The sequence below is a fragment of the Hyaena hyaena genome, unplaced genomic scaffold, assembly GCF_003009895.1.
Source record: "Hyaena hyaena isolate Hyena2069 unplaced genomic scaffold, ASM300989v1 scaffold_21, whole genome shotgun sequence".
Classification (NCBI taxonomy): domain Eukaryota; kingdom Metazoa; phylum Chordata; class Mammalia; order Carnivora; family Hyaenidae; genus Hyaena; species Hyaena hyaena.
The window spans coordinates 1,053,897-1,079,596 of record NW_024080653.1 but is presented as its reverse complement, the minus strand read 5'-3'; the positions used below and the strand labels follow the sequence as shown (position 1 = coordinate 1,079,596).

The following is a 25,700-nucleotide window of genomic DNA, read 5'->3' as shown; positions in this document are numbered from 1 at the left end:
CTGAATTAATGGCTGACTGATAATAACAGCAAATATTTATCCTGTGCTTACAAGGGCCAGGTGCTAGGCTGGGCACTTTATGAAGATGATCTCAGTCAGTTCCTTTTATAACAGTTTATTGGGAGGAATCACTAGCCCCATTGTACAGATGAGAAACTGAGGCTCAGGTGGGTAGAGCATCACAGAGAAGGGGCTGCCTCGTCCCACACTCTGAGAGTGGTGCGTTGTTGAGAGGCATGGTTTATGGGTTTAATCCCATTTCAACCAGCCCCAAAGGCCACTCTTTGTCTTGTGTTTTGTTTTGCCTGCACTAAAAAATGCTTTACTGAGGAGTGCTCAAAGGGAGCTGGCCCTCAGTTGGGATTTGGGATCCTTTTATTTCCCAAGGTTTTTTTTTTTTTTTTTTTTTGGAGAGCGAGCGAGCATGAGCAGGGGAGAGACAGAAACTTCAGCAGGCTCCACACATGGAGCCTACTTCTTTATTTAAGCAATTATTTAATTATTTATTTGAATAATCTTTATGCCCAACATGGGCTCAATCCTATGACCCTGGGATCACGACCTGAGCCTAAATAAAGACACGCTCAATTGACTAAGCCACCTGGGTGCCCCTCAAGGTTTTTTTGTTTTTTTTTTTTTAAATAGCTTTTAGTGAGGGGAGCCTGGCTGGCTCAGTCAGAACACTGGACTCTTGATCTCAGGATCCTGAGTTCGAGCCCCATGTTGGGTGTAGAGTTACTTAAATAAATAAACTTAGGGGTGCCTGGGTGGCTCAGTGGGTTAAGCGTCTGACTTCAACTCAGGTCAGGATCTCACAGTTCATTAGTTCGAGCCCTGCGACGGGCTCTTTGCTGACAGCTCAGAGCCTGGAACCTGCTTTGGATTCTGTTTCCCTCTCTCTGCTCCTCCCCTGCTCAGGCTCTGCCTCTCTCTCTCAAAAATAAACATTAAAAAAATAAACTTAAACCCAGCTTTAGTGAGATATATTACACATATCATATAATTCACCAATTCAAAGTATAAAATTCAGTGGTTTTAGGATATTTGAAGATATGAGCAACCAGGACCCCGGGCAATTTTAGAACACTTTCCTCGCCACAAAGAGAACTCAATACCCTTGGTTATCATTCTCTATCCCCTCCATTTCCCTCAGCCCTAAGCAACGGTGAATCTCCTAGTTCTGTCCCTGCAGATTTACCTATTCTGAACACGTTGGGTATATTGAATCATACAATTTGCGGTCTTCTGGGACAAGTTTCCTTCATTTACCATGTGTTCAAGGCTCAACCACGTAGTTTCATACTATGCATCAGCCCTTCACTCTTTTTATTATGCCTGAATAAAATTGTTATGGACGTGCCATGTTCCCTTTGTCCATTTATCCTTTTGGGTTAACTTTTTTTTTTTAAGTTTATTTATTTTAATAATCTCTACACCCAGTGTGAGGCTTGCACTCATGACCCCGAGATCAAGAATCACATGCTTCTCCAACTGAGCCAGCCAGGTAACACCACCTTTTGGCTAATGTGAATAGTGCTACCATGAATATTAATGTAGAAGTTTTGGGTGGACCTATGTTGTTTTTTTTAAATGTTTATTTATTTTTGAAAGAGATGGGGGGAGGGGCAAAGGATCTGAAGCGGGCTCTACGCTAAAAGCCTTGAGCCCAATGCGGGGCTGGAACCCAGGAACCAAGAGATCATGACCTGAACCGAAGTCCAGAAGCTCAACTGACCGAACCACCCAGGCCCTCCTGGACCTACATTTTCAACTCTCTTGCATATATACTTAGGAGTGACATTCCTGGGTCACATGTTAACTCTTCCAGGGCATTTGGTGGAAATGCTTAACTATTTTACATTCCCATCAGAGACTGAGAGTTCTGATTTCCCCACATCCTCAGCAACATTTGCTATTGTCTTTCATTTTAGCCATAGTAATGGGGGTGAAATGGTACCTATTGTGCTTTTGCTTTGCATTTCCTTAATGCTAATGATGTTGAGCACCTTTTCTTGTGCTTATTGACCATTTGTAATCTTGGGGGGGAAATATCAGTTCAAGTGTTTTGCCTATTTTAAAGGTATTTGTCTTTTTTGAGTTGTAAGAGTTCTTTATGTATTCTTGATACAAGGCCTTGAAATATAGGATTTGCAAATATTTTTCTCTCATTCTATGGGTTGTCTTTTTACTTGCTTGATTGTGTCCTGTGTCCTTTGACGTACAAGATATTTTATTTTAATGAAGTACAACTTAATCTATTTTCCTTTTATTTCTTGTGCTTTTGGTATCATATCAAAAAAGCCTCCGCCTAAGCCAAGGTCACAAAGATTTACCCCTATGTTTATTTCTAGAAGTTTTCAGAGCTGCATTTGAAAATTTTTATTACAAAAAAAATTTTTTTAATTATATTTTAGAGAGAGAGCGGGCAAACGGGGGAGGGGGCAGAGGGAGAGAGACAATGTTATGCAGGCTCCGTGCTGAGCATGGAGGCTCCATCCCACGACCCTGGAATCAAAACCTGAGTGGAAATCAAGAGTTTGAGGCTCAATTGACTGAGCCACCCAGGTGCCCCCAGAGCTGCATTTTTTAAAAAACTGAAGTGTAAATAACAGTGTTAAATTAGTTTCAAGTGTACAGCATAATGATTCAATAGTTCTATACATTACTCTGGGCTCATCATGAGTACCAGAGATGCACCTTATTTTTTTATTTTTTAATGTTTTATTTACTTTTGAGAGAGAGAGGCAGCAGGAGCAAGGAAGGGACAGAGACAGAAGGAGACACAGTATCTGAAACAGGCTCCAGGCTCTGAGCTGTCAGCACAGAGCCCTCCCTACACGGGGCTTGAACCCACGAACCGTGAGATCATGCCCTGAGCGGAAGTCGGATGCTTAACCAACTGAGCCACCCAGACGCCCTCAGAGATGTATTTTAAATACAGTACTCCGCTCTCTGGGCACCCCCCACCCCCCAGCAGAGCCCAAGCTCTATCCCAGCCACAACTCTCCACAATGCCCCCACCCTAGTCCCAAACAGGCTGCTTACATTTCAGCATTTCTGCTTCACGGTTTCATATAGATGCAAATGCGGACAGGCGTCCAGGCAGGGACAGCTTGAAGGTTCAGGAAGCAGGCTGGTGAAAGAGGCGGTGAGTGTCACACGCTGGGTCCAAGGCTCAGGACTAAGGAAGCACCTGCTGGGGCCAACAGCCCCACCTACCTTGGCAGCTGCGGTAGGTCCTTCCAGGGGAGGCCGGGCCCCCCGCCGTCCACTGCCACCTTCAGCTTTAGCAGTTATGACAGCGGGGCCACTATAGAAAAGGAGCCTGTAGAAAGCGACTCCCTGGTCTCCACCAAACTTGGCTTTCCTCACCTCAATTTACGCATCGTGCCAGGCCACCCTCTCCGAGACCCAAAATCAGGATCTGGTGACCTCGCACAGCGGCAGAACCCTAGGACCTGGGAGAGCCCTTTGGGGAAATTCAGGTCCCCTGGATGCCACTCTGCCGCTCTGGCTGTGGGTGAATGGCCCGGCCGCTGTTGGCAGCACAGCAAGGGGCACCAGGGCCAGGGAAGGGCTGCTCAGACCTTCCAGTCCAGCCAATACCAGTCGAGCGGGCACCCGCCGGCCTTTTCCAGGGTCCGCCGCCTTCCGCGGTGGGGGTGTGGGGGGAGATCCCAGCCCGAGCGCCCAGCAGGTGGCCCGGGCCGCGCTGCGCCGCGGGGCGGGCCCGGCGCGGCGGGGGCGGGAGGAGGCCTGCGGTGGGGGCGGGGGGCGCGTGCAGGAATGCGCGCCGCCCCCGCGCGGCCCCGCCCCGGGCATCCCGCGCCGACCTGGCCTCGCTGCAGGGTGAGCATCATGGCCGCTTGGAGACAGCCCCAGGCCGGGGAGCTGCTGGCCCAGGCCCGCAGAGCGTTCCGGGAGGAGTTCGGGGCCGAGCCCGAGCTGGCGGTGTCGGCGCCGGGCCGCGTCAACCTGATCGGGGAGCACACGGACTACAACCAGGGCCTGGTGCTGCCCATGGTGAGGGGCCGGGCGGGGAGCCTCGAGCCTCCCCAGCGGCAGGGCAGGCCTTTGGCGCGCGGGGAGGTGCCTAGTCCCTGCGTGGGTGTCGGGCGGCCGCGCCGAACTTGAGCCGTCCTGCCCGGGGTTGGGGGGACGAGCACGTGGGAGAGACCCGGGGACGGGGTATTTCCCGCGTTGGAAGGGAGGAAGCGGGGGATCCGCGAGGAAGTAGGCTAGGAGGGGGGTGTGCCGGCGCCTCTTCACTCAAGCCCGCCCTCTGTGGACGTGATCTTCCCCATCACCCTGGGAGCCGCCTCAACTTGTGCGGCTCCAGTGTGGCTTGCGGGATGGGCGCGCTTCGGGCTTTGGCCTCTGGGGGCCCCAACCGCAGACCTGGGGCAACTAGCCTCAGAGCTCCTGGCCCAACCCGTTCAGGAAGAAACTGAGCCCAGAGAGGGCTAGTGATTTGCTTAGGGTCACACAGCTGGTTCTTGGTGGGGCTAGAGTCAGGCCTCTCAGCTCTCAGCCTGGGGCTCTTTCCGCCTGGCGCGGCTTGGCAAGTGAGTGGGTCCAGCCCACCGGAGACCGCCCCAACATGAGAAGGCATCAGTTGGAGCTCCTCTGATTTTCTTACCCTGCTAGGTGCCCCACAGCTGGGAGCCCACGTTCAGGGCAGAGTCCAAGTCCACACTTGTGCAGCACAGGCCCCGCCCTCGAGGACCCAAGGGCAGGACCCAAGCCCCCAGGGCCAGCTCAGCACTCAGGTTCTTCACTGAGACACCCTTCCCCTCCTCTCAACCCCCCCCCCCCCCACGAATTCCTTTCTTGTTGAGCCTCAAAAGGAATCTGCCTGGAACTTTTTATTCCTCAGAACTTTAGTATCAGAAAAGCCTCATCCGTGGGTGGGCTGGCAGAAGCGTTACATGCTCCCTGTCTCTCCTGCCAGGCGCTGGAGCTTGTGACTGTGCTGGTGGGCAGCCCCCGGGCAGACGGCCTGGTCTCCCTCCTGACCACCTCCGAAGATGCCGATGAACCCCGGCGGCTCCAGTTTCCGCTGCCCACAGCCCAGCGGTCATTGGAACCCGGGACCCCCCGCTGGGCCAACTATGTCAAGGGAGTGATTCAGCACTACCCAGGTAAGGGGACTAGGTCTGAGTCAAGTTCATGATAAGACTAGGATCACCACCTCTCCGCTGCAAAGTTCCTTAGCCGATCAAATCCACCATGGGGGTAACATACAGGCGGAGGGTACCCCTGTTTTACAGATGAGGAAACTGATACCCTGAGAGGTTCCGGAACTTGTCCTGAGCTGCCCGTTATATGATTAGCGGAGCCAGGATTCAAACCCCTAGCCTGTTGGCCTCCAGAGCCCTAAACCAGGAGGAGAGTTGGGAAGACTGTGTCCCAGGAACCTCAGGGTAGGAGGATGGAGACACAGCCCTGGGAGCAGCTATCAGGCAGCTGCCTCCCTTCGTAACAAAATACATGTCCTTGGTGGGCCCATCGTCCCAGAGGACGTCTTACCGTCACCCATTCTTTCCAGCTGCTCCCCTCCCTGGCTTCAGTGCGGTGGTGGTCAGCTCAGTGCCCCTGGGGGGCGGGCTGTCCAGCTCGGCGTCCCTGGAAGTGGCCACGTACACCTTCCTGCAGCAGCTCTGCCCAGGTACTTTCTAGACACCAGCACTCCCTCCCTGAGGTTTCCTTGTGGTCAGAGATTCTTCCTCTACTGTGGCTTCGGGAGGAGGGAGGGGAATCTCTCTGGAGTGTCGCTGGACCTCCCACTGCTCCCACACGCCCCCCCCCCACCCCCCACCCCCGGGCCAGCCAGCCACCTCACCTCCCCCTGTGCCGCAGACTCGGGGTCCATAGCTGCCCGGGCTCAGGTGTGTCAGCGGGCCGAGCACAGCTTCGCAGGGGTGCCCTGTGGCATCATGGACCAGCTCATCGCACTGCTGGGGCAGAAAGGCCACGCGCTGCTCATTGACTGCAGGTCAGGGGCTCCCCTTGTACCCTCCCGCCTCATCACGAGGAGTTTCTGGGTGGAGCGTGCCCACCGCCCGGTGTGGCAAGCAGACACTTGGGCTTGTCATCTCCCCACTCCAACTCCACGCCAGGTCCCTGGAGACAAGCCTGGTGCCGCTGTCAGAGCCCAAGCTGGCCGTACTCATCACCAATTCCAACGTCCGCCACTCACTGGGCTCCAGTGAGTACCCTCTGCGGCGGCGCCAGTGTGAAGAAGTGGCCCGGGCGCTGGGCAAGGAGAGCCTTCGAGAGGTGCAGCTGGAGGAGCTGGAGGGTGAGAGCTGGCTGGGCATCTTGTGGGGCGGCCAGGCCCTTGGTGTGCCCTTGATCATCCTGTGTATCCCGTCCTCTCCAGGGGCCTCTGCTATGCTCTGCCCACTCTCCCTAATCCTGCACACCTAGGGCTCCAACCTCAGCAGGCTGCTTGAAATCTTAACGTTGTTCTTTCTTATAGGAGGATTACGCTTTCTCTGTGGAAAATGTAGGAAAACACACAGGAAAATAGTGAGCTAGAGGGCCGCCACCCAGAAATAGCAGCCACTGCTAAAACCTCCAGTTTTTTCCTACATATGCATTTACAAAGTGTAGTACAGGCAATGCTGGCACTTGCTTTCTCTTTTACTAACATCTCAGACCCCTCTCCTGTGCCATTAGAGGCACATCGTCAGCAAGGCTTCTAAACTGCAGCATTGAGGTATATCATAACTTAATCATTTTCTGATAACCACATGTGACGCGGTGGTGAGAGTTTTCATACACGAGTCTCTCTCTTCTTAGAATTAGATTCTTAGGAGTAAGATTGCAGAGGCAAAAGATGCACATATTTTAAAGGTTCCTGATACGTACGGCCGGGAAGATAGGATATGTAATAGTTTGAGGGTCAGATAAGTACGACCTCACTCTGTCATACTGTGTGGATCAGATACTCTCATTACTCTCATCGTCTTAGATGAGGAATCTACAGTAAGTGGCTGTGCTGAGACTCGAACCAGGCATATTAGTCACCTATAACTCATACTCGCAGTCATGGGGCCAGGCTGCTGGCCTTGGGAGTTGTGCCCTCCCTGGCAGTGTGTGGGTACCCATTTGGGGGACTCTGGCCGGCTCTGTGGGACGGGCTTGACCTTCTCCTTGGTGAACTGTCACGTTCATGCCTGCCCCGCCTCCTCTGTGCAGGTGACCTTAGCGGAGGTGTTCACGCTTGAGCACTTTGGCCTTCCCTCCTCTCCACTGTATCCCTTCCCCACCACTGCTGGGGGTTGGGTGGGTGGGGTCTCCCCCACCTCGGGGACAGTGCTGCCCTCTGCCTTCTCCAGAGTCCTGTACCGAAGCCCTGCTTTCCCTCCTTCCTGTCCTCTGCCTGGCTCCTCCCCTTCTGCTTAGAAACGTGGCTGGTTTTCTTCCCTTCTAAAATTGAGTCATTTTCCTGTGCCCATCTTGGGAGAACTAATGCTTATGACCCCCATTTTCTTATCTCTATTCATTTCTCGGTCCTCTCAGTCGGCCTGCACTTTACCCCTGCCACTGGACACAGCAGCGCTCCTGGGCTCCCCCCCACGTTCCCGAGGCTTGCATTCCCTCCCCCTCAGCGGCCAGCGGCTCTCTCACAGTCGTTTGCCTGTGCACGCCTGCCCCTGGCTTTGTCCTCAGTGCACAGCACCAGCCACCATGGCTCCGCTGAGGACTCAGACACGAGCCTGCAGCCCTTTGCTTTCTCAGCTGGCTCCCCCCCCCCCCATTTCCACCTGCAGTCCTGGAGCCTGGACCCCCAAGAGAACTCATCTTCCCTTGTCCCCTATAGGCTTCTCCTGCTGAGCTCCCCTTATCTGTGATTTCCTCACCCTTTTCACTCCTGGTTGAAACCTCAGTTCCCTGTGTCCTCACTATCCCCCCCCTCTCTTGTCTCCAATCTCTGTCTCCCCTCCATTCCTCCTTCCCCCGCAGCATGCCCCTCACTGGTTTCTGCCCGGGTAACAGCTGCTATCTGGGTTGCTGTCCCCTCCCAGCTCGGGCCCTCTGCCCAGGGCAGTCACTTTTGTCCACAAGAGCTCAGCCCCAGCCCTGCCCTGCTCCAAACCCTGTGTGGCATCCAGAATGAAGGAGCAGAGTCCCCCGGTACCCTGGGCTGCCACTACCAACTCGGGTTGCTTTCCCCACCTGAGCGTTAGCCAGCAGGACAGCCTCTTCCTGGCGGGCCTGTGCCCTGCCTTTTGATCTTTGCCTGGGCTGTACCCCAACTCTGGAGCCCCAGCCCTTGGAGCCTCCCTTGACGCTTCAGCGTAAACGGCGGCAGGATTTCTTCTCTCTCTTGTGCTGCCGTGGACCCCTGAAGGCAGGACTGTGTCCCCCTCACCTTGGAAGCACCGAGTGTGGGGCTGCCCCTGTTTACTGAGCACCCACTGTGCACCCGGCACTCTGCTGGCATGGGGGCTCTACACGTGTCTGCCCCCTCCGTGACTAGGGGTCCCATTGTATAGTGGAGAGAAGGCTCCAAACTTTAGTCACCAATGCAAAGTTCTGCTTACAGCTTTGTCAGAACCCAGTCTACGACTGGAGGCTCCTCCTCCCCACCCCTTCCACTTGCTTCCCAACCCAAGGCCACCACCCTGGTGACCCCACCCCTCCATCTGCAGGGGCCCAGAGGTGGTGGGTGGCAGGTCTGACCCCTTTCCCTTCCCAGCTGGCAGAGAGCTGGTGAGCAAGGAGGGTTTCCGGCGGGCACGACATGTCGTGGGTGAGATCCGGCGCACGGCCCAGGCAGCAGCTGCCCTGAGCCGCGGAGACTACAGAGCTTTCGGCCGCCTCATGGTAGAGAGTCACCACTCGCTCAGGTGAGGACCCCTGGGTGCCTGTATCTCCCAGGCAAAGGCTGTCCCCAGGGCAGGGTGGGGACCAGGCCTAGGCCCACCCTCTCCTGTATCCTCTCTGCAGGGACGACTATGAGGTGAGCTGTCCAGAGCTAGACCAGCTCGTGGAGGCCGCGCTGTCCGCACCTGGGGTTTACGGCAGCCGCATGACCGGTGGTGGCTTCGGTGGCTGCACCGTGACCCTGCTGGAGGCTGCCTCCGTTCCCCAGGCCATGCAGCACATACAGGTGGGTGGGTGCCAGTGCCTGGGGGCGGGAGGGATGGAGAAAGGGGTTCCCAGGGCCCTGCCGCGCTTAGACCCCACCTGCCTCTCCCACAGGAGCAGTATAGCGGTACCGCCACCTTCTACCTCTCTCAGGCGGCCGATGGTGCCAAGGTGCTGCACTGGTGAGGCGTTCCCCGGGATGGCACCCGGTGGGCATCGGGCCTGCCAGGCAGCACGTCACCAAGCTCCAGGTCTCTGGCGCCTCCTGCCCTCCGCATCTGGGTGCTCAATAAACTTGTGCCTCCCACCGCAATAACCCGCCTGCCTCTAGAGGTTGGCGTGTGCTTGGGGGTCAGAGAAGCGGGGGGTCAGAGCCGCTCCTCGGCTCTGCGCAGCCCTCCCCGGAAGAACAGACAGGGCCGAGCCGAGCGGCAGCATAATCGTTTATTAAGTGCAGAGCAAAGCTGGGTCCTCATCGTCTAGTCTTAGCTCTTTGGTTACATACAAACAGGTTTGGGCCTGGGGTGAGGGAGTAGCGGCCCAAAGGGCCATCTGAGACCTCTGCTCCCTTCCTGCCTCCAGAGGACGCCTGCCCTTCTGCTCTATAGTCAGTTGTGCTGGCCCTGTGACCAGCATGGGCATGTGCTGGAGCTTTGAGGGGTCCAAAGATGGAGTAGCTGAGGCAGAGCCAGGGAGAAGAGACAGGGTGGGGGTCCAGGTTCCAGGCACTGTCGGGTGGGGGTTGGGGCGGGGGGGGGCTCAGGTCTGGAAGAACTGTTGGTCCACCTGGGTACTGAGGGTTCCACTGGTGGTCAGTGTCCGGCTCACAAACTCCTGGGTCACATGTCGGGTGAGGGAGCCACTTGCTTCCAGACGTTGGGACCCCAGGGTCAGTCCATCTGCGGGGGAAAGAGCACTGAAGGACCCTGCCTGGGGCCCTGTCTCTCCTGCTCTGTTAGCCCTGTGCTCCCCCAGGAGAACAGGACCCCTTGCCCAGCAGCTCACCCAGGAAGAAAGGCTCCGTTGTGCTGGTGTGGGTGGTGGTGATGCTGCTATACTCGCCCGGCAGTTGGTGCTGTAAGAGGCCAGGGTGGCTGCCCAGTTGTGGGAAAGGGCCTGGCATGGGCAGATGAGCCAGTCAGGGATGGTGCCAGGGGATGATGTGGCCAGAGAAGGGGTAGGGGTGAAGAATGGGCAAGCCACCCTACCTCCGTCTTGGGACTCGATGGTGATGATACCCTCACGCTCTGGCCCATAGCCTTGGGTAGTCTTGGCCTGCACCTTGAACTTGTAGGGCACGTTCTCACTGAGGCCCGGCACTGTTAGCCGGCTCTCAGGGCTGTCGCCATCCACCAGGAACGTGGTGGCTGGCTCTGGGTGGGGGAGATGCCTTTAGCTTCTGTGGCTCCCTCTCCACCCCTCCCCTGGCCACCCCTGATGTGGGGGCGGGCAGCACCTCCTCCGTGGGCCATCTCACAGGTCACCAGGTAGCCGAGGATGTCCCCATCGGGCCTGCGTGGCCGCTCCCAGCTCAACTGCAGCGAGTCTGGGCTCAGGGCAGTAAACACCAGTGGGCCCGGGGCGCTGGGTGTGCTCAAAGTGAAGGTGGAGCCTGGGAGCAGCAGAGCAAGAGCGTCAGTGTGTGGGTGACTCGGGGACATCATGGGGGCAGCCATGGAGGGAGGAGTCAACTCACCTGGCAGGGGGCAGAGTGGGCTCTGGGGGTGCACCTGCGACTCGATGGTGATGACACCCTCGCGCTCTGGGCCCCAGCCTTCCTGGCTCTGGGCCCGCACACGGAACACATAGGAATGGTTGGGCAGAAGGTCTTCCACCACCACCGAAGTCTGGCTGGGGCTGGGGATGTGGAGCCGATGCAGCTCCCCTGGGGAGGGCAGACAGCCAGACGGTGTCATTCCTGGCTCTGGCCTGATCCCACCCCTTCCCTAGGCTGCCACTGATCATCACTCACCCAGGATCAGCTGTGGTTTGGGTACCACCGGTGGGGATCAGCCTGGTATGGTGTGGCTGGTTGTTTAGGTTGTACACTACACAAGGATGAGTGGAGCCTAAAATCCCACCTACGTTCTGTTTATGGGCCCAGGTCACACTGCTGGGAGTTTGTCTTTCCAGGGAAGCCCTGCTTCCCAGTTCCCACAAATGCATCTCGCAGGCCCGTCCCCCTGCGTCAGTGAAGCCTTGTTAGGCAAAGCCTGGCAGAGGGACCGACCTGGAGAGGGGCCCAGGGAGCTGAATGAGAACTCAGAGGAGAGGAGGCAGTGACGGGCAGTGAGGAGCATGGAAGTGAGACCCTCTCAGGAAGTCTGGTGGGGATCATTAGTGTTGAAGGGACTTGGGGGGATTCCTGTGCGGCCCCGGGTGCCCCGGCCCTGCAAGCCCACCGCCCGCCAGCAGCGGCGCCTCACCGCCGTTCAGCAGCTGGTACTCCACACTGTAGCCCTGCAGCGCCTGCTCACACTGCGGCTCCTGCCAGCTCACTTTCAGGGACGTGGGTCCCAGGGCTGAGAACACCAGACGAGTGGGGGTGTTGGGCACACCTGCAGCCAAGCGCGAGCCTGAAGACCGGAGGCCACAGTCAGTGTGTGGCAGGAACCCTCCCTCTGACCTCCCGCAGCTGTCCCATCTCTGCTGACTGCCGGCCTGGCCCCTCCTCTCCCCCAGCCCGTCATCCCCGGAAGGGCAGAGGCTGTGTTAGGCATCGGCACTGATGGAGATGGAATGGAGGGTGAGGTGCTGGGCTTGGGCAGTGGCTGCGATGAACAGATGGGTGACAGATGGAGCAGGACAGCTGCGGAGGCACAAGACGGCCACCCCTGTACTACCTTGTCCCCGAAAGGGCGCTGCTGGCTGCCCAGCCAGGATTATAGTGTCCCGTGAGTCCCCAGAGGGAGGGAACACTTTCATCTGAGCCCGACTCAGGGACCCGAGGGCCCAGGACAGCGGAAGCCTGCTCCTCCCCTCTTCCCAGATGGGAGGGAGGCCTACGGCGGGACAGAACGAGAGTGAGGGCAGAAAGTGTGTCGGAGGGTGGGCAGCGGGCCTCCCGGAGCTGAAAGAGAAGCAGGGACCGGGCTGGGGGCGGACACTCACTGTGGGAGGACAGGGAGGTGAGGGTGGAGTAGTCCCTGGGCAGCGTGGCAGAGTGGGAGTGCTCCGTGCGGGTCAGCGAGTGGTAGTCCCGCGTGAGGGTGGAGGATGTGCTCAGCACCCGGTGGGCCAGGTGTGGGCTCAGGTGGGTGCCGTAGGCGGCGTTGGCCACAGTCATCCTGTTCAAGGAGTTGGCGCTGCCTGGGAAGTCCATCCGCCCGTTCAACAGGTGCTCTGTGGAAGAAGAGCGGGGTCACTTGGGCAGGCCTGTGCCGGACCCAGAGCCCCATGACGCAGGCGGTGGCCCTGGGAATTCCTGGGATTACCTACCCTCTGGGGCAGCCTCGCTATAAAGAAAACCAGCCTGTTGGCCCCCCCGGGGAAGAAGCTCAGTGTCCCTGGCAGAGTCCAAGGGGCCACACAGGCTTCTGCAGCCCGTGTCTGTCAGCTCTGCGGGATGCCAGCGGGGACCCTGTGAGCACTGCTGACCCCCGATGGGAGACCTTCTGCCCTTGCAGTCGGCCTGGCCTGGGGGAGAGGGCAGATGCCTGCCCTAGAGTCCCTTGAGACTTTGAGGGAGTCTCCTCGGGCACTAGGGCCTGTCCCCCGGGCACAAGGGACTGCTGAAGTTGTAAGCTCCCGCGGGCAGTCCTGCTTTGAGGAGACGCGAATGCCTGCCCCCGGGGCTCCCTCGGCTCTGGGGGTCCGCCTCCGCACAGTAGCACCTCCCCAGGTTGGGCAGCCTGACCACGCGGGATCAGGCTGGCCCCTGGCTGGGTGCGGGGTCGGGGCGCCCCGGGCAAGCCCGTCACCTCCGGGGGGCCTGGGTGCGGCGTCGCGGGCCAGGCCACCGCCCTCCCCGCCCGCGCCCCCGTCCGCGCAGTCTTCCGGGGGGCCGCGGGGCGGCTCGCCGTCGGAGGAGCGCCCGCTGCTGGCCGACAGGCGCGGGATGAGCTCCGGGGACCGTCGCCACGTGACGCGCCGCAGGTCCAGCTCCTCCCCCAGCAGGGGCTCGAACTTCCAGCTGCCGCCTTGGGAACAACGAAGGGCCGCGTTGGCACCGCCGGCGGGCGCGGGCGGCTGCGGGGCGCGGCGGGGCGGAGGCCAGCGACGCGAGCCCGTCCTCGGCTCTCCGGAATCCAAGTGTGTCGGGGGCGCGGGGTGGTCGCCGAGCAGGCGACAGGCAGGACACTCAGCCCTCGAGGGCCGAAGAGGAGCCCATCCGTGTGAGCGAGGATAAGACCCCAGGGGGAGCCCTGGCTCTGTCACCACCTGTGAGGCCTCTTGCTCTGAGCCTCGGTTTCCCATCTGTATACGGGAGAGATCACACTCTCCCCTGCCTGCCTCCCAGGGACGGTTCCAGAAGCCGCAGAGTGTGTCACAGACAGTGTTAACAGCTGAGCTTTCTTTCTCTCATACCCTCCAAACCCCTGCGGCCCTTGGGCTTGGGTTCCTTAATTAAGTCCAGGCTCAGCTCTGTCAGGGCACGTAGGTATTCACGGGGGGCCTGAGGCTTAGGCAAGGATGGAAGAAAGCAGAAATCCCAGAGAATCTTCACTCGTGGCATTGTGTGATTGGCATCCTATTTTACAGATCAGAACACCGAGGCACAGAGAGGGTGAGCACTTCATCTGATGTCCCACAGCAGAGCCAGAGCTAAAACTGAGCACCAGGGAGTCTAGCCAAGGACCCTTGCACCACACTCCAGGGAACCAGGAGGGAGGAGGAGCGGGACCAGGCAGGGGCCACTGCCTCATCGACCCTGGGCAGGCAGCTGCTCTGAGCTCCTGCGTCATGTCTGCCTCCTCCCACGTAGCCTTGTCCCCAAATGTCCTGACTCTGTGGCACAGCCGGTGAGCCTTCCAGGAGCAAGGCTGTGTTTCTGCACGGTCCCACGTGCACGAGCCTGCACGACTCTGCGCCTGCTCCCAAGCAAGTCTCTGCCTGCGCTTATACGCAGATGTGTACACGACTGCATGTGGGCCACGTTGGCTTCGTCCCCTCTACCCAGTGCCAGTATGATGCCTGCCAAACACTAGGCTCTGCAGATACCATCTGGAGCTGAGGGGGACTTCTAGTCTTGATCTCTAGGCCCAGTGGTCATTGGCCCCTTCGCTTTCTCCGGACACCAGTGACAGCCCTACCTCCTGCCCAGGACTTCCGCTCCTGGATCCCAGACCCACTCACCAGTGTCGTCGGAGATGCTAGGCCTCTGGCTGCCAGCAGGGGAGCGCAGTACTTCATCGCTGTACATGAGGAAGTTCTCGTAGTCTTCCCCACACTGGGCGTCCACGATGGGGATGTCCGGGATGATGGGGACTGCAGGGGTGGGAGGGGTGAGCCAGGGACCCAGCCTCCTGCCCCCCCCCGTGCCCTGTGTTCCCCCTCCCACACTCACTGGACATGGGCCGCTTGGGCTGGGTGGCCAGGTTGATGATGGCCTCCCGCTCGGGCCCCCAGCCTGCCCCATTGCGCGCCTTCACCGTGTAGCGGTATGGCTGGGACTCCCGCAGGTTCTCAATGAGCAGCATCCGCCTCTTAGGACTGTCCACCAACACCTTCTTCATGGGCCCGATGGGTCCTGGGGCAGGGAGAGTGCCTCAGAGGGGTCCTTCTGGGTTCCTGCCTGGCCCAGCCCGGCCTCTGATGTGACAGCACTGCTGTGTGGCCTCTGAATCGCACAGAGGACGCAGGGGACGAGGCAGAGAGCAAGCAGCTATTGGAACTTCTATGTCGTGCCTTGCCCTGAGAACCTGGTGTGCTCGGTTTCAAAAAGGGTCACCAACTCTCCGAAGGGCTCATCCTTAAGTTGCAGGGCCAGGACTAGACTCAAGGTGGCCCACTGTCACCGCTACTGATCGGTAAACGCTCCTGTGTCCGGAGTGCCTCCACCTGAAACACGCTCCGACGGTGAAGGGGCCTGTGCCTCGATGTCCACACAACCAAACCGCAAGTGCTCGGTTGAGGAAGTGAAAGCAGAAGACGCCTAGACGTCCACCCCAGCTGCCCCGTGGTCACAGGAGCCAGGGCGGGAACAGAGGAGTGGGCTCAGGGAAGCTGCACCTCCGGGCAGAGCTAAGGGGAGGAGTGAAGGGGGTAGAGGAGGGCCAGCAGTGACAGGCGAGCAGAGGGCAGGCGGCTCTCTTCCAGTCACAACTAGAAGGGGAGACACACAGCCCTGGGAGAAAGGAGAAAGTGACCCCTGTTGCTCTGAGCAAGGACAGCACCTGAGCCCAGATGCCGCAAGAGGTGCCCTGCCATGCCAGAAGGCTTCTGGGAGACCAGTGAAGGCACAGAAGGATGGAGGCCAGAAAGGTCCCAGTTTCCAAAGAGGTCCAAAGGAAGGTTCTGGAAAATGATGCCCGATAAGCTTGATGTCTACCCCCAGCGAACAACTGTGGTCAAGAAGAATTGATTGGTGGAGGCCATCAGCCTGGGTGGTCTCTAGCTGCCAGGGTGGGGACTGTTCTCGGCCCACCCCTCACATCTCTATCAGCTAGTAGGAGCAGCAGAGAGGGGCCCCCACCAAAGTGCCGATGCCCTCGGCCAGGAGAGCCATCTAGCACATTCTAGGACACAGCGGAGACCTCAGCAGACTGAAGCCATGGCTGAAATCATCAGGGATGGACTCTGGACAGGGAACGTGTCACTCCTGGGATGAAAGGCAGGGTCAGAGACTTCCTCACAGTGGTCCATGGCCGACTAGGTGTTATAAACCCAGACCAGGCTAAAAGTGTGATGTAGCGGCTGAGGTTGCATGCCGCCTGCTTAGTGGGTAAAGAGCAATGAGCCTGACATGTAGAATAATCTCGCTGCCCTCTGCCCTTTGGGGCCATCCCGGGAGTCCAGAGCCTGACCCACGTTAAGGTCCATAGGTCAGATGGGGTGGTGAGCTCCGCATCCCTGGGACCGAGCAAACAGAAGTGAGGGCCCACGGGGAAAGTCCCTGCACCCAGGCAGGAGGTGGAACCGAATTCCCTCACTTCCTTATCTTGGCCATTGGCAAGGGATGCCCACCCTTCCCTCCCTTCCAGGACTGGGAAGAAACAACAGTGATGCCAGGCACTCCGGCCTTGGGCTGCCAGATAAAACGTTACATGAGCTGCACTAACAAAATTGTTTCTCTGAAATTCGAGGCATCCTCTATTTGCTAAACTCTACTTTGGCCCCACACGCACGGTGTGGAAATGAGCCGTGCTGGTTTGCTGTATGAGAAGGCATCTCGTGCCTTCCATCCCCACCTGCCCTGTGAGCTTCAGGGCTTGGTCCTGGGACGCAACCAGCCCAAACCTGACCACAAACCTGACGATGCCTCGGGCAGCCAGGCCTATGGGGCACATCCACCAACCGGGTTGATGTGACCTTTCTCTTGTTCTTTGCTCCCTCCCTTTCCTGCTGTCCCAGGGCCGGGAGAGGTCCATGTCCTTACGGTTGTCCTCGTTGACCAAGCCGTAGCAGACCTCGTAGGCTGTGATCTCTCCGTTGGTCTCAGCTGGCTCAGCCCAGCTCAGCTGGGTCACCGTGGAGGAGACGACATTGAAGGCCAGTCGCCCTGGCTCACTGGGTACTGGGGGAGGGGCGGTGTAGGAAGAAAGCTGTCAGCAGCAGCCGAGGGAGGGCAGGGTTCTGGGGGTGGGGGCGGGCAGAGCTGGGCACGGGGGCATCAGGGTAGTTCCGGGACAGACACGTGCTGAGGCCTTACCTTCCTGTTGGGTGCGGCAGGACACCAGGGAGCTGTAGGGACCCTCGCCCTGTGGTCCGTAGGCGCACACCTTCATCTCGTAGTCGCAGTATGGGTACAGGTTTGTGAGCTCCACCGAGGGCACCTTGCTGTCAAGCAGGTGGGCCTCGGACTCCGAGTCACCCTGGATCCAGTACTTCACCTGCTCCCGGGGGAGGAGCTGGTCAGTGGGGAGCGGCAAGTGCCAGAGCTGCTCACTGACCTCCTGCCCTCATTGTCCCCTTTGTACAGGTGAGACACGGAGGGGTTGGTGACCTGACAGGTTCACACAGCAGGGCTGGGGCAGGTGTCTCTGGGTGGGGGTGGGGGGGGAGATTCCAGGAAGGAGGCGGACAAATGTCTGAAAACTTCAGGGAGGGGCCTTCCCTCTTCCCAGGGCAGATGGGGGTTCCCTCTGTCCACTTGTGCTTGGCTCACTAGGGCCAAGCATGCCCTCCCTGCCCCCTTGGGGGCCCTCTGGGTCAGGTGACCCATCTCCCCAGTGGGTACCAGCCCTCCCTCATTGCCTCCCACCTTACCCTGTATCCTGTGGGCTTGCCAGGAGGGGGCAGCCAGTTGAAGTGGATCTTCCGGGACCCGGCGGCCTTGGCATTGGGGTTCTGTGGGGCACCCAGGTCACCATGGTGAGGCGGAAATGATGACAGCGTCTGGCTTGTGAATTTCCGGTCCAGTTCATCTGCAGTGGGTCGAGTCAGAGCGGGACAGACAGGTCAAACACCCCCTCTTTGAGTGAAGCAGGAATCCGCCCTCACCACCAGGGGGCTCCAGAGACTCAGTTACCAAGCCTTCCCCACCAGCACTCAACTGACACCACTCAACACCCAGGACTCTGGGGGGCCAGTGTCCCCACTGGTGCCACAGAGGGCATCCTTCCCTCCTGGTGGAGGACAAGGGGGGGATCTCTGGAGGAATGAGAAGGTGGAGAGAGTTTGTCTGCCCTTCTTTCTCCCTTGGCAGCCAAAGGAATATTCCATGTGAGAACGCCTGTTTCTACACCCGCCTCCCCACCGTGCTCCCCACTCTACTATGAGAATCCTCCCTCCTCTCTTAACTTCCAGGCAAGCCTTCTCTGGGTTGGGCTCATAGACACCACCATACTGGAGGCTAAGGACCCATGAGAATTGTTTCACCCCTCTAAGAAACACCTGCATTTTAGTTGGAACTGAAACTGAAACCAGAGGCCTAAGACCTAATGGTGGGGTTCACGGCTCTGCCAGCAGGCTGGGTAGTCACAACATGACTCGACCCTCTTTGGCTGAGCAGGATTTCTGGATAAAATGCAGGACCCCCAGTTAAGCCAGAATTTAAGATAAATAATAGGATAAGTATATCCCACTGAGGTGTGGGATATACTTATACAAAACTTGTTCCTTGTTTATCAGAAATCCAAATTTAACAAGGAATCCTATATTTTACCTGCCCATACTGGCAGCCTTAGCTGAGAGGCGCCCAGCCCTCCCTCCCCACCTGCTTAAGCACCCCCCAGACCCTGCCCACCTTGGTCTCCAATGACGATGGTGGCTGAGTGGGGCTGGCCCAGGCGGGCCCCGAACTTGGGGTTGCTGAGTTGAATGTGGAAGCGGCGGGTCTGGCGGCCCCGCAGGAGGGAGTCCATCTCCTGCAGCTCCAGAAGCTTCACCTGCAGCTCCTTCCAGGTCTCCCCAGGTTGAAATAGCAGATCACCCTCTGCAGGAATGTAGTCCTGGGAGGGAGAAGGGGTCAGGGTCAGAGCAGGCCTGGAGCATGAATCATGCCACGCACTCCACCCCAACCTCCTGTACACGGCAGGGACCACCCCACCTGCACACGAAATGCCTCCTGTTTCTGTAGCATCTCCCCATTTTACAGATGAGGAACTGAGGCACACAGAGAGGTGGAGAAACTTGCCCAAGTTCACACAGGTGGTTGTGATAGAGCTGAGGTTTGAACCAAGGCCCAGAGATGGGAATGTATAGCAGATACAGGCAGACCCCATCCAGGGAGGGAAGAACTGTGCCCCACACTGTGGCTCTGAAGTCTGGGATCCGACCAGGCCCCCCAGGCCCTGCCTTCTAGGTAAGGTGCCTCCATCAGCTCTAGTTTTCTTCCATCAGTGCCCCGGAGCTCTCCCAAGCATCCAGGCTGGGTGCATCCGTGTGAATGTACGTGCATCCTGCTCACATGAGACCACTAGGTGGCGATACACTCTAACATTTCAAGTCCAGGCCCAGCAGGGGACAAATTCAACAGCTTAGAAACCCAGTCACTGCAGTCTAAGAAAAGCAGGAGTTACCGGCTAGATGACTGAGCTGGGCGAACACTTCCAAAAGTCAAAGTCACAAAAGACAAAGCCGGGGAATTGTATTAGATTAAAGGACACCTAAGACACACGACAAAATGGAATGCCAGATCCTTGATTGGTTCCTGGACTGGGGCAAAAAAATAAATAAATAAAATAAAATAAAATAAAATAAAATAAAATAAAATAAAAGGCTATAAAAGACATTATTGGGATATGTGAACAAGGAGAGATCTGAATATGGGCCAATTATTAGCTAATACTTTTTAAAAGTTATTTTGAGACAGAGAGAGAAAGCTCACACATGTAGGGGAGGGGCAGAGAGAGAAGGAGAAAGAGAATCCCAAACAGGCTCTGTGCTGTCAGCGTGGAGCCTGATGCGAAGCTTGAACTCACGAACCGTGAGATCACGACCTGAGCCGAAATCAAGAGTTAGATGCTTAATTAACCAACTGAGCCACCCAGGCGGTCCTGTAATGTGAGGTTTCTTAAGGTTGGTAATGACATTGTAGTTGTGTGGAATAAGCTTGTTCCCAGCAGGTGCCGCCAGAAGCTTTAGGATCTACGCAATGTCTACAACTTACTTTGTTGAGCAAACACAATGAAATGAAACACAACTCTCTCCCCCATCTCTACAGTTCTAGATAAGAGATACAGGTACATGTATATATGTTTGTCTAGACAGATGCATCTATTCTTACATCTATATGGAAGGAGACTGAGAAAACCAGTATTAATTGGTGACTATGTAAAGGGTAAATGGGAGCTGGGGCACCTGGGTGGCTCAGTCAGTTAAGCCTCTGATTCGGCTCAGGTCATGATCTCACAGTTTGTGAGTTCAAGCCCTATGTCGGGCTCTGTGCTGACAGCTCCAAGGCTGAAGCCTGCTTCGGATTCTGTGTCTCCCTCTCTCTCTGCCCCTCCTCTGTGTGCGCTCTTTCTGTCTGTCTCTCTATCTCAAAAATAAATAAACAAAAACATTTTTAGGGGCACCTGGGTGGCTCAGTTGGTTAAGTATCTGACTTCAGCTCAGGTCATGATCTCACGGTTCGTGGGTTCGAGCCCCGCATTGGGCTCTGTGCTGACAGCTTGGAGCCTGGAGCCTGTTTCAGATTCTGTGTCTCCCTCTCCCTCTGACCCTCCCCTGCTCACGCTGCCTCTCTCTCTCTCTCAGAAATAAATAAAACATTAAACATTTTTTTTAAAGTTTTAAAGGGTAAACGGGTGCTAATGCTATTTAGTCTTTTCATTTTTCTGTGGGCTTGAAGTTTTTCGAAAGAATAACAAGTTGGGGAATAATAATAATGTTTTTTAAAAATACTTAAATACCAAAAGATCTGTATAAAAGCGTAACAAGGTAGCTAGGATCCCTTACATTAATACTGTGTGTTCAGTGAAATTTACGGACATACACATTCTTCTTTGGAACTTTTATCGGGAGCCCTGAAGCAGTAATGTGATCTGTCCCTTCCAATACCAGGAAGGGAAGACGAACAGGCCATGGGTGAGCTGCTGGTATTTGCCAAGCTGGCCTGTGGGTCCAATGAGACTAGATTCTGTTACCCTGAGTGAACTGCTGACATGAATATTTTTAGTTTGTAAATGTTGATAGATTCAGAAAAACAAACTGTAAGCCACGCCAAGCACATCCAACACCTCGACGTGGCTCTTCCCTGAGATGGGGGTCCAGGGATGAAGGGGGCGTGGGCCCACAGGCGCGGCAGGGGGCAAACTGTGACAGCCTTTCCAGGGTCTGCCCAGGGACATGCGGACTATGCTCCCACCTCAAGGACCCCAAAGCCCCTGGACTTGGGCAGACGGGGGATCCGTTTCGCTATGAAGGGTTGGGCCGCCCTGGTGGATACTGGCTTGTTGGAAGGGATATATGAACGGTCCGGACATGTCCCTGGCAGCGGTGAGGCCTCACCGAGGGCACCACCGGCACTTTTGGTGAGCGGGAGGCACCTGCTACGGAGTGGCAGGAGCAGGCAGACATGTCCTTGGCAGGCCAGCCAGGGGCGCCACCAGCATCCCTGGGACTCTGGCAGCCGCCGTGTCCTGCTCTCGCTGGGGCCCTGGGAAATGCCTTTGACCCCGTGGCAGAGCCTTACCCGGTTGCCCTGCGCGGTGTTATCCTGCGTGCGGTAGGAGACCTGGGATTTGCCGTTGTCCAGGATGCGCCGGACGACAGGAATGCGGGCCACTTGCTCTCCGCCGCTGACCAAGTACTCAGGCTTCTCAAAGGATACTATTCCGCTGGCTGCGAGGACCCAGGCACCGGTCAGGGCGCCCTGCCCTCAGTCATTTCGCAACACGCACCCTCTTTCTTGGCTCCGCCCAGCCTCCAGGTGTCTGCCTGTCATGCCTCACCCCGCTCGAGGAAGGGAATGGAAAATTCTTCTGGAAAAGGTTGCGGGGCTGGCACACTGTCCAGCTGACATTCCGGAAGCGTCAGGGCAGAGAAAGGAGGCCAGGCGGGGGCAGAACCAGAGATGGGGCATTGAGACTGGGTGGGGGCAGAGCAGGACGGGGCCTGTGGTGCAGGAGCCGGTGGGGAGCAGGCTCAGGGACCACCACAGAGCCTCTGGTGCAGAAAGGATGGTTAGCGACAACTCGGGGTTCCCCGAGGAGCAGGTAGGGAAGGCAACCTGGGTATCAATGGTGCAGGGCTTTGCTTCCCCTCTACATAAGCTTGGGTGAAATCAGCTCCCAATGCCCTTCCTGCTCTGATGTCCGGGCATCCCAGGGAGGTCCATTCAACCTCCTATGTTCAAAGGCCACAAGGGAGGCAAGACCAATGGGAGGGATAGGGGACGACTTCAGGGGGACACGACACCCTATAATTATAGCAGAAGCTCCCACATTGAGCGCTTACTACCGGGCCCTGGGCAACAACGCATAGCCACAAAACCTTCTTGAGAGCCAGGTGCCCATGTTACAGATGGAGAAACCAAGGCTCACAGAGATTAAGTGGCTTGCCCCGGCTACATGGCCAGGCCCCATTTGGACTCAGATATTAGGAAGAGCAAGGGTGCCTAGACCCCCGCCTTAGGCCTTCCTGCTCCCTCTGCCCTGATCACCTTGCTCCTTTTTTTTTTTTTTTTAATGTTTTATGTATTTCTAGGAGAGAGAGAGAGAGAGAGAGAGAGAGAGAGAGACAGCGTGAGCAGGGGAGGGTCACAGAGAGAGGGAGTCACAGACTCAGAAACAGGCTCCAGGCTCTGAGCTGGCAGTCAGCACAGAGCCCGACGCGGGGTTTGAACCCACGAACCGTGAGATCATGACCTAAGCGAAAGTCAGACGCTTAACCGACTGAGCCCCCCAGGCGCCCCTGATCACCTTGCTCCTTGATGATGGTGATGTTGACCAGGCGGCGACCGAGGGTGGCAGTGCCCATGGGCACATCGATGGCCTCCACCAGCAGCTGCTTCTCATCATCATCCTCAGGCCGAATGAAGAGGGGCACCCGCACGTCTACCAGCTCCACGCCTTCCTGGAACTCCACCATCCCCTGGGCATCTGGGTGGGTGTTGGGGGGCAGTCAGAAGTGTGTCAGGGGGCTGCACAGGTGTGGGAGGCACAGGGTGGTGGCGCAGGGAGCCGGCCCACCTACCTTGGTCTGCAGTGAGGGTGTAGTAGCCGGGGGCCACCTTGAGCTCATGGAAGGCCCCCTGTTCCACATGCTTCTCTGTCAGCTTCAGCAGGGCCTGCTTGGCTGAGCGAGGTGCCATCAACACCGTGTCCACAATGGTGTGGTCCTGCCTGGGGTAGGGGATGGGCAAGTGGGGGGGGTGTCGGACTGGCCACTTGTCCCCCCAGCCTGTCCTCTCCCCATTAAGGAACAAGATGCCTGGCAGCAAAAAGTGCCACCGTGTAGTAGCCCCAGTGTCATGGGCTACTAGAGTGTGTTCTAGAGAAAAAGGAATCTGTGGCCAAATCCATTTGGGAGGCAGGCTTCTTCTCTGCGGGACTTCTCAGAGCCTTTGATCTAGTTGTATGCATAGTGAAACTCTAAGCAGGGCATGGGGAATGAAGTCAGTGCTTCTCAAATGGATTTGACCACAGAACCAGTACTTTAAACAGCATCTGGCACGCTGGCACCCCACCACCTCACCTCAGTCAAGCCACTGTGCCTCCTTGAGCCTCAGGGTCCTCATCTGTGAAAGGGGCTATCCTGTCCACCACATCTATGAAATGGGGCCCCTCCCTAGACCCTCCCAGCCACACCCCTTTGGGTGGGATTCCAGGAATAGATGCCACAGAAAAGATGCTAAGGGTATGGGTGCTGAAGTCAAACTCTCTGGGTTCAAATCCTGCTCTGTTTCTTAGTAACTAGGTAATCTTGGGCAAGATACTTGACCTAGGGCTGCCCCACCCGTGTGCCTTCAACTCACTTTTTCCCGGCATTGGGCTGCTGCCTGTGGAGGACAAAGAAGGGACCATGAGCCACACAGTCTCTGGGATATAGAGGCACAGACCTGTTTGTGTGTGGGGGATCCCTAGGCAGCTCCCATCCCCCCACCCCCCCGAGCACCCAGGACCCACCGGAATTTAGTCTGCTGGAGCTTGTGTGGGCCTGTGATCTGTCTGTACACCTCATTCAGCTGCCAGGCAAGGAGAGGCGTGAGGCTGGTGCCCTGAGTGAGCCTCTCCACCCAGAGCCACCCAGGCCCAGAGGACATGGCTGGCTGGGGACATGCACATTGCCTTGTCCCCTTCTGGAAACATTCACAGGACGACCCCACCCAGGCACATGTCCAAGGAAGTCCCTCTTTCCTACTCGGAAAAATCCAGGTTCTGCGGCCTCTTTCTCCTTGCTCGCCCTCTACCTGGATCACACGCATGCCCAGAGGTGCCCACGGCCCCAGGGTCAGCTGCTCTGGCCCTTACGTTCTCCTCCACCTCCTGGCGCAGCTGGTCACACTCCCGAGTGTCCGGCTTCAGCAGGTTCTCGGTGCAAAGGCGGGCAAGGCGCAGGGACAGCCCATAGGGCACTAGGAGGCAGGCAGGGATGGGGGTCATCAGGCTCCCGCCCATCAGGCTCTCTAGAAGCCTCCTCCGAGAGCCAGGCTAGGATGGTGGGGGGGGGGGGCAACTGGCAGGCTGAGACCCTGAGGCCCGTGGCACCGCCAGGAAGGGTAGAAGGTGGCCAGGCCTGTGCCTGTGCCCAACGCCCAGAGAAAATGGGAATGGTGTGATCTGAACCCAGAAAGAGCGGTCAGTGTGCCGCAGGCCCCAGGGGCGCTGCCCAGAGCCACCGCGTCACGCCCGAGCCCTCACCCAGCTCCGTGGGGTTGGTGCTGGAGATGTGCGAGGCAGGGCCGGACCGCTGCACGTTGTTGGTGACCTTCCATCGGACCATGTCACGTCCCTTGAGGTTCCCGCTGCGTAGCATGGGCGTATCCAGGTGGTCCGAGGCCATCAGGTTCTCCCGCAACATGTAGTGGTCTTCCTTGAAGCCCACCATGTGACCTGCGTGACAGGGGAGAGATCTCAGCATGGGGCCCCACCCAGGCCCTCCCGGCCACACCCCCCCAGGGCGGGACCCCAGGCCTCCCGCTTCCGCTCCAGACTCGCCCCTACTTCCCCTCCACGCTATCTGGGGGAACGAGGGGTCAGAGCCGTTGCTGTCCCGCAGATGCTGGGCCCGTACCTCGGTTGCAACAAGGGAGGAGTGCCAGGCAAGCCTAGGAGACAAGGCGGGCGGGGATGAGGGCTGGGACGGCTGCCTCAGCCCAGGTAAGCCCCTCCAGCCGCCACCCCCCACCCGTGCCAATGGCCCAGAGGGGCAACCGTGCCCTCTCCAGACACAAGATATCAAGGAAGTTGAAGGGATCAAGGTGTGGAGCGCATATGGTGAGTACAGAGATTGACAGGCGCAGAGGGTTCCTGAAGTTTGTATCCTGGGATGCTGGTCTTGCCAGATGCCTTGTAAAGTACTAGTTCTGTGGTCAAACCCATTTGAGGAGCACTGACTTCATTCCCTGTGCCCTTTTACAGCTTCACTATGCAGACAACTAGATCAAAGGCTCTGAGAAGTCCCACAGAGAAGAAGTCTGTTTCTCAAATGTATTTGATCGCAGACCTCTTTTTCTCCGTGACACACACTAATAGCCCATAACACGGGCACTACCACACAGCTTCTCCTCTGTCCCTGCAATTCAGCATTCTATGCCAGGCTGTCCTCCATGATTTCCTGCCTCTCATCTTTGCTCTCCAGTGAGAGAGACTATCAGCTCCTGGTGGGCGAGGCCTTTCTTCCCTGTTGGCTCCCATGGCCCTTTGCACATGCCTGAACCGAGGGCAGCTGGGCTCAGATACAGGCTACTGATGCTGGGCAGAGGCGAAGGGCGGAGATAGGAAGGGCACCAGAGCTCGACAGAAGATGTGGCTTCACCTGGCCTCTCCCCACATATGAGGACCTTGGTGGGGGGGTGGGGACCTTGGTGGGGGATGAGGACCTTGGTGGGGGGG

The 25,700-nt window shown here is 57.5% G+C and overlaps 2 protein-coding genes across 3 annotated transcripts in view; one reads left to right on the top strand and one right to left on the bottom strand.

Annotated features, from left to right (window-relative positions):
* Positions 1–3,817: 3,817 nt before the first annotated feature.
* GALK1 (galactokinase 1) lies at positions 3,818–9,415 on the top strand. Its single transcript, XM_039226625.1, has 8 exons — positions 3,818–4,023; positions 4,952–5,141; positions 5,549–5,668; positions 5,860–5,995; positions 6,120–6,301; positions 8,708–8,858; positions 8,959–9,121; positions 9,214–9,415. The coding sequence occupies exons 1-8, from the start codon at positions 3,859–3,861 to the stop codon at positions 9,283–9,285; spliced, it is 1,179 nt and encodes a 392-aa protein (XP_039082556.1). The 5' UTR covers positions 3,818–3,858; the 3' UTR covers positions 9,286–9,415.
* Positions 9,416–9,523: 108 nt separating this feature from the next.
* Positions 9,524–25,700, bottom strand: part of ITGB4 (integrin subunit beta 4) — a 31,740-nt gene continuing 15,563 nt past the window's right edge. Inside the window, exons 19-40 of one of the 2 annotated variants that reach the window (XM_039226389.1) lie at positions 24,880–24,913; positions 24,507–24,698; positions 24,117–24,220; positions 23,772–23,830; positions 23,621–23,644; positions 22,840–22,988; positions 22,566–22,745; positions 21,338–21,486; positions 18,446–18,650; positions 17,467–17,624; positions 16,910–17,090; positions 16,637–16,774; positions 14,606–14,788; positions 14,395–14,526; positions 13,020–13,238; positions 12,211–12,441; positions 11,526–11,675; positions 10,796–10,984; positions 10,556–10,711; positions 10,308–10,472; positions 10,105–10,215; positions 9,524–9,998 (exon numbers count right to left, since the gene is read on the bottom strand). In XM_039226389.1, coding sequence (XP_039082320.1) covers positions 9,859–9,998; positions 10,105–10,215; positions 10,308–10,472; positions 10,556–10,711; positions 10,796–10,984; positions 11,526–11,675; positions 12,211–12,441; positions 13,020–13,238; positions 14,395–14,526; positions 14,606–14,788; positions 16,637–16,774; positions 16,910–17,090; positions 17,467–17,624; positions 18,446–18,650; positions 21,338–21,486; positions 22,566–22,745; positions 22,840–22,988; positions 23,621–23,644; positions 23,772–23,830; positions 24,117–24,220; positions 24,507–24,698; positions 24,880–24,913 — 3,249 coding nt within the window. In that variant the 3' untranslated portion in view covers positions 9,524–9,858. The remainder of the gene's footprint in view (positions 9,999–10,104; positions 10,216–10,307; positions 10,473–10,555; positions 10,712–10,795; positions 10,985–11,525; positions 11,676–12,210; positions 12,442–13,019; positions 13,239–14,394; positions 14,527–14,605; positions 14,789–16,636; positions 16,775–16,909; positions 17,091–17,466; positions 17,625–18,445; positions 18,651–21,337; positions 21,487–22,565; positions 22,746–22,839; positions 22,989–23,620; positions 23,645–23,771; positions 23,831–24,116; positions 24,221–24,506; positions 24,699–24,879; positions 24,914–25,700) is intronic. The other variant, XM_039226390.1, reaches the window with a different exon arrangement.

Bases quoted from the DNA above. Each gene is read 5' to 3' on its own strand.
- GALK1 (XM_039226625.1), top strand. From the start codon at position 3,859: ATGGCCGCTTGGAGACAGCCCCAGGCCGGGGAGCTGCTGGCCCAGGCC. The intron at 5,142-5,548 runs GTAAGGGGACTA...CATTCTTTCCAG, and splicing joins AGTGATTCAGCACTACCCAG to CTGCTCCCCTCCCTGGCTTC. The intron at 5,669-5,859 runs GTACTTTCTAGA...CCTGTGCCGCAG, and splicing joins CCTGCAGCAGCTCTGCCCAG to ACTCGGGGTCCATAGCTGCC.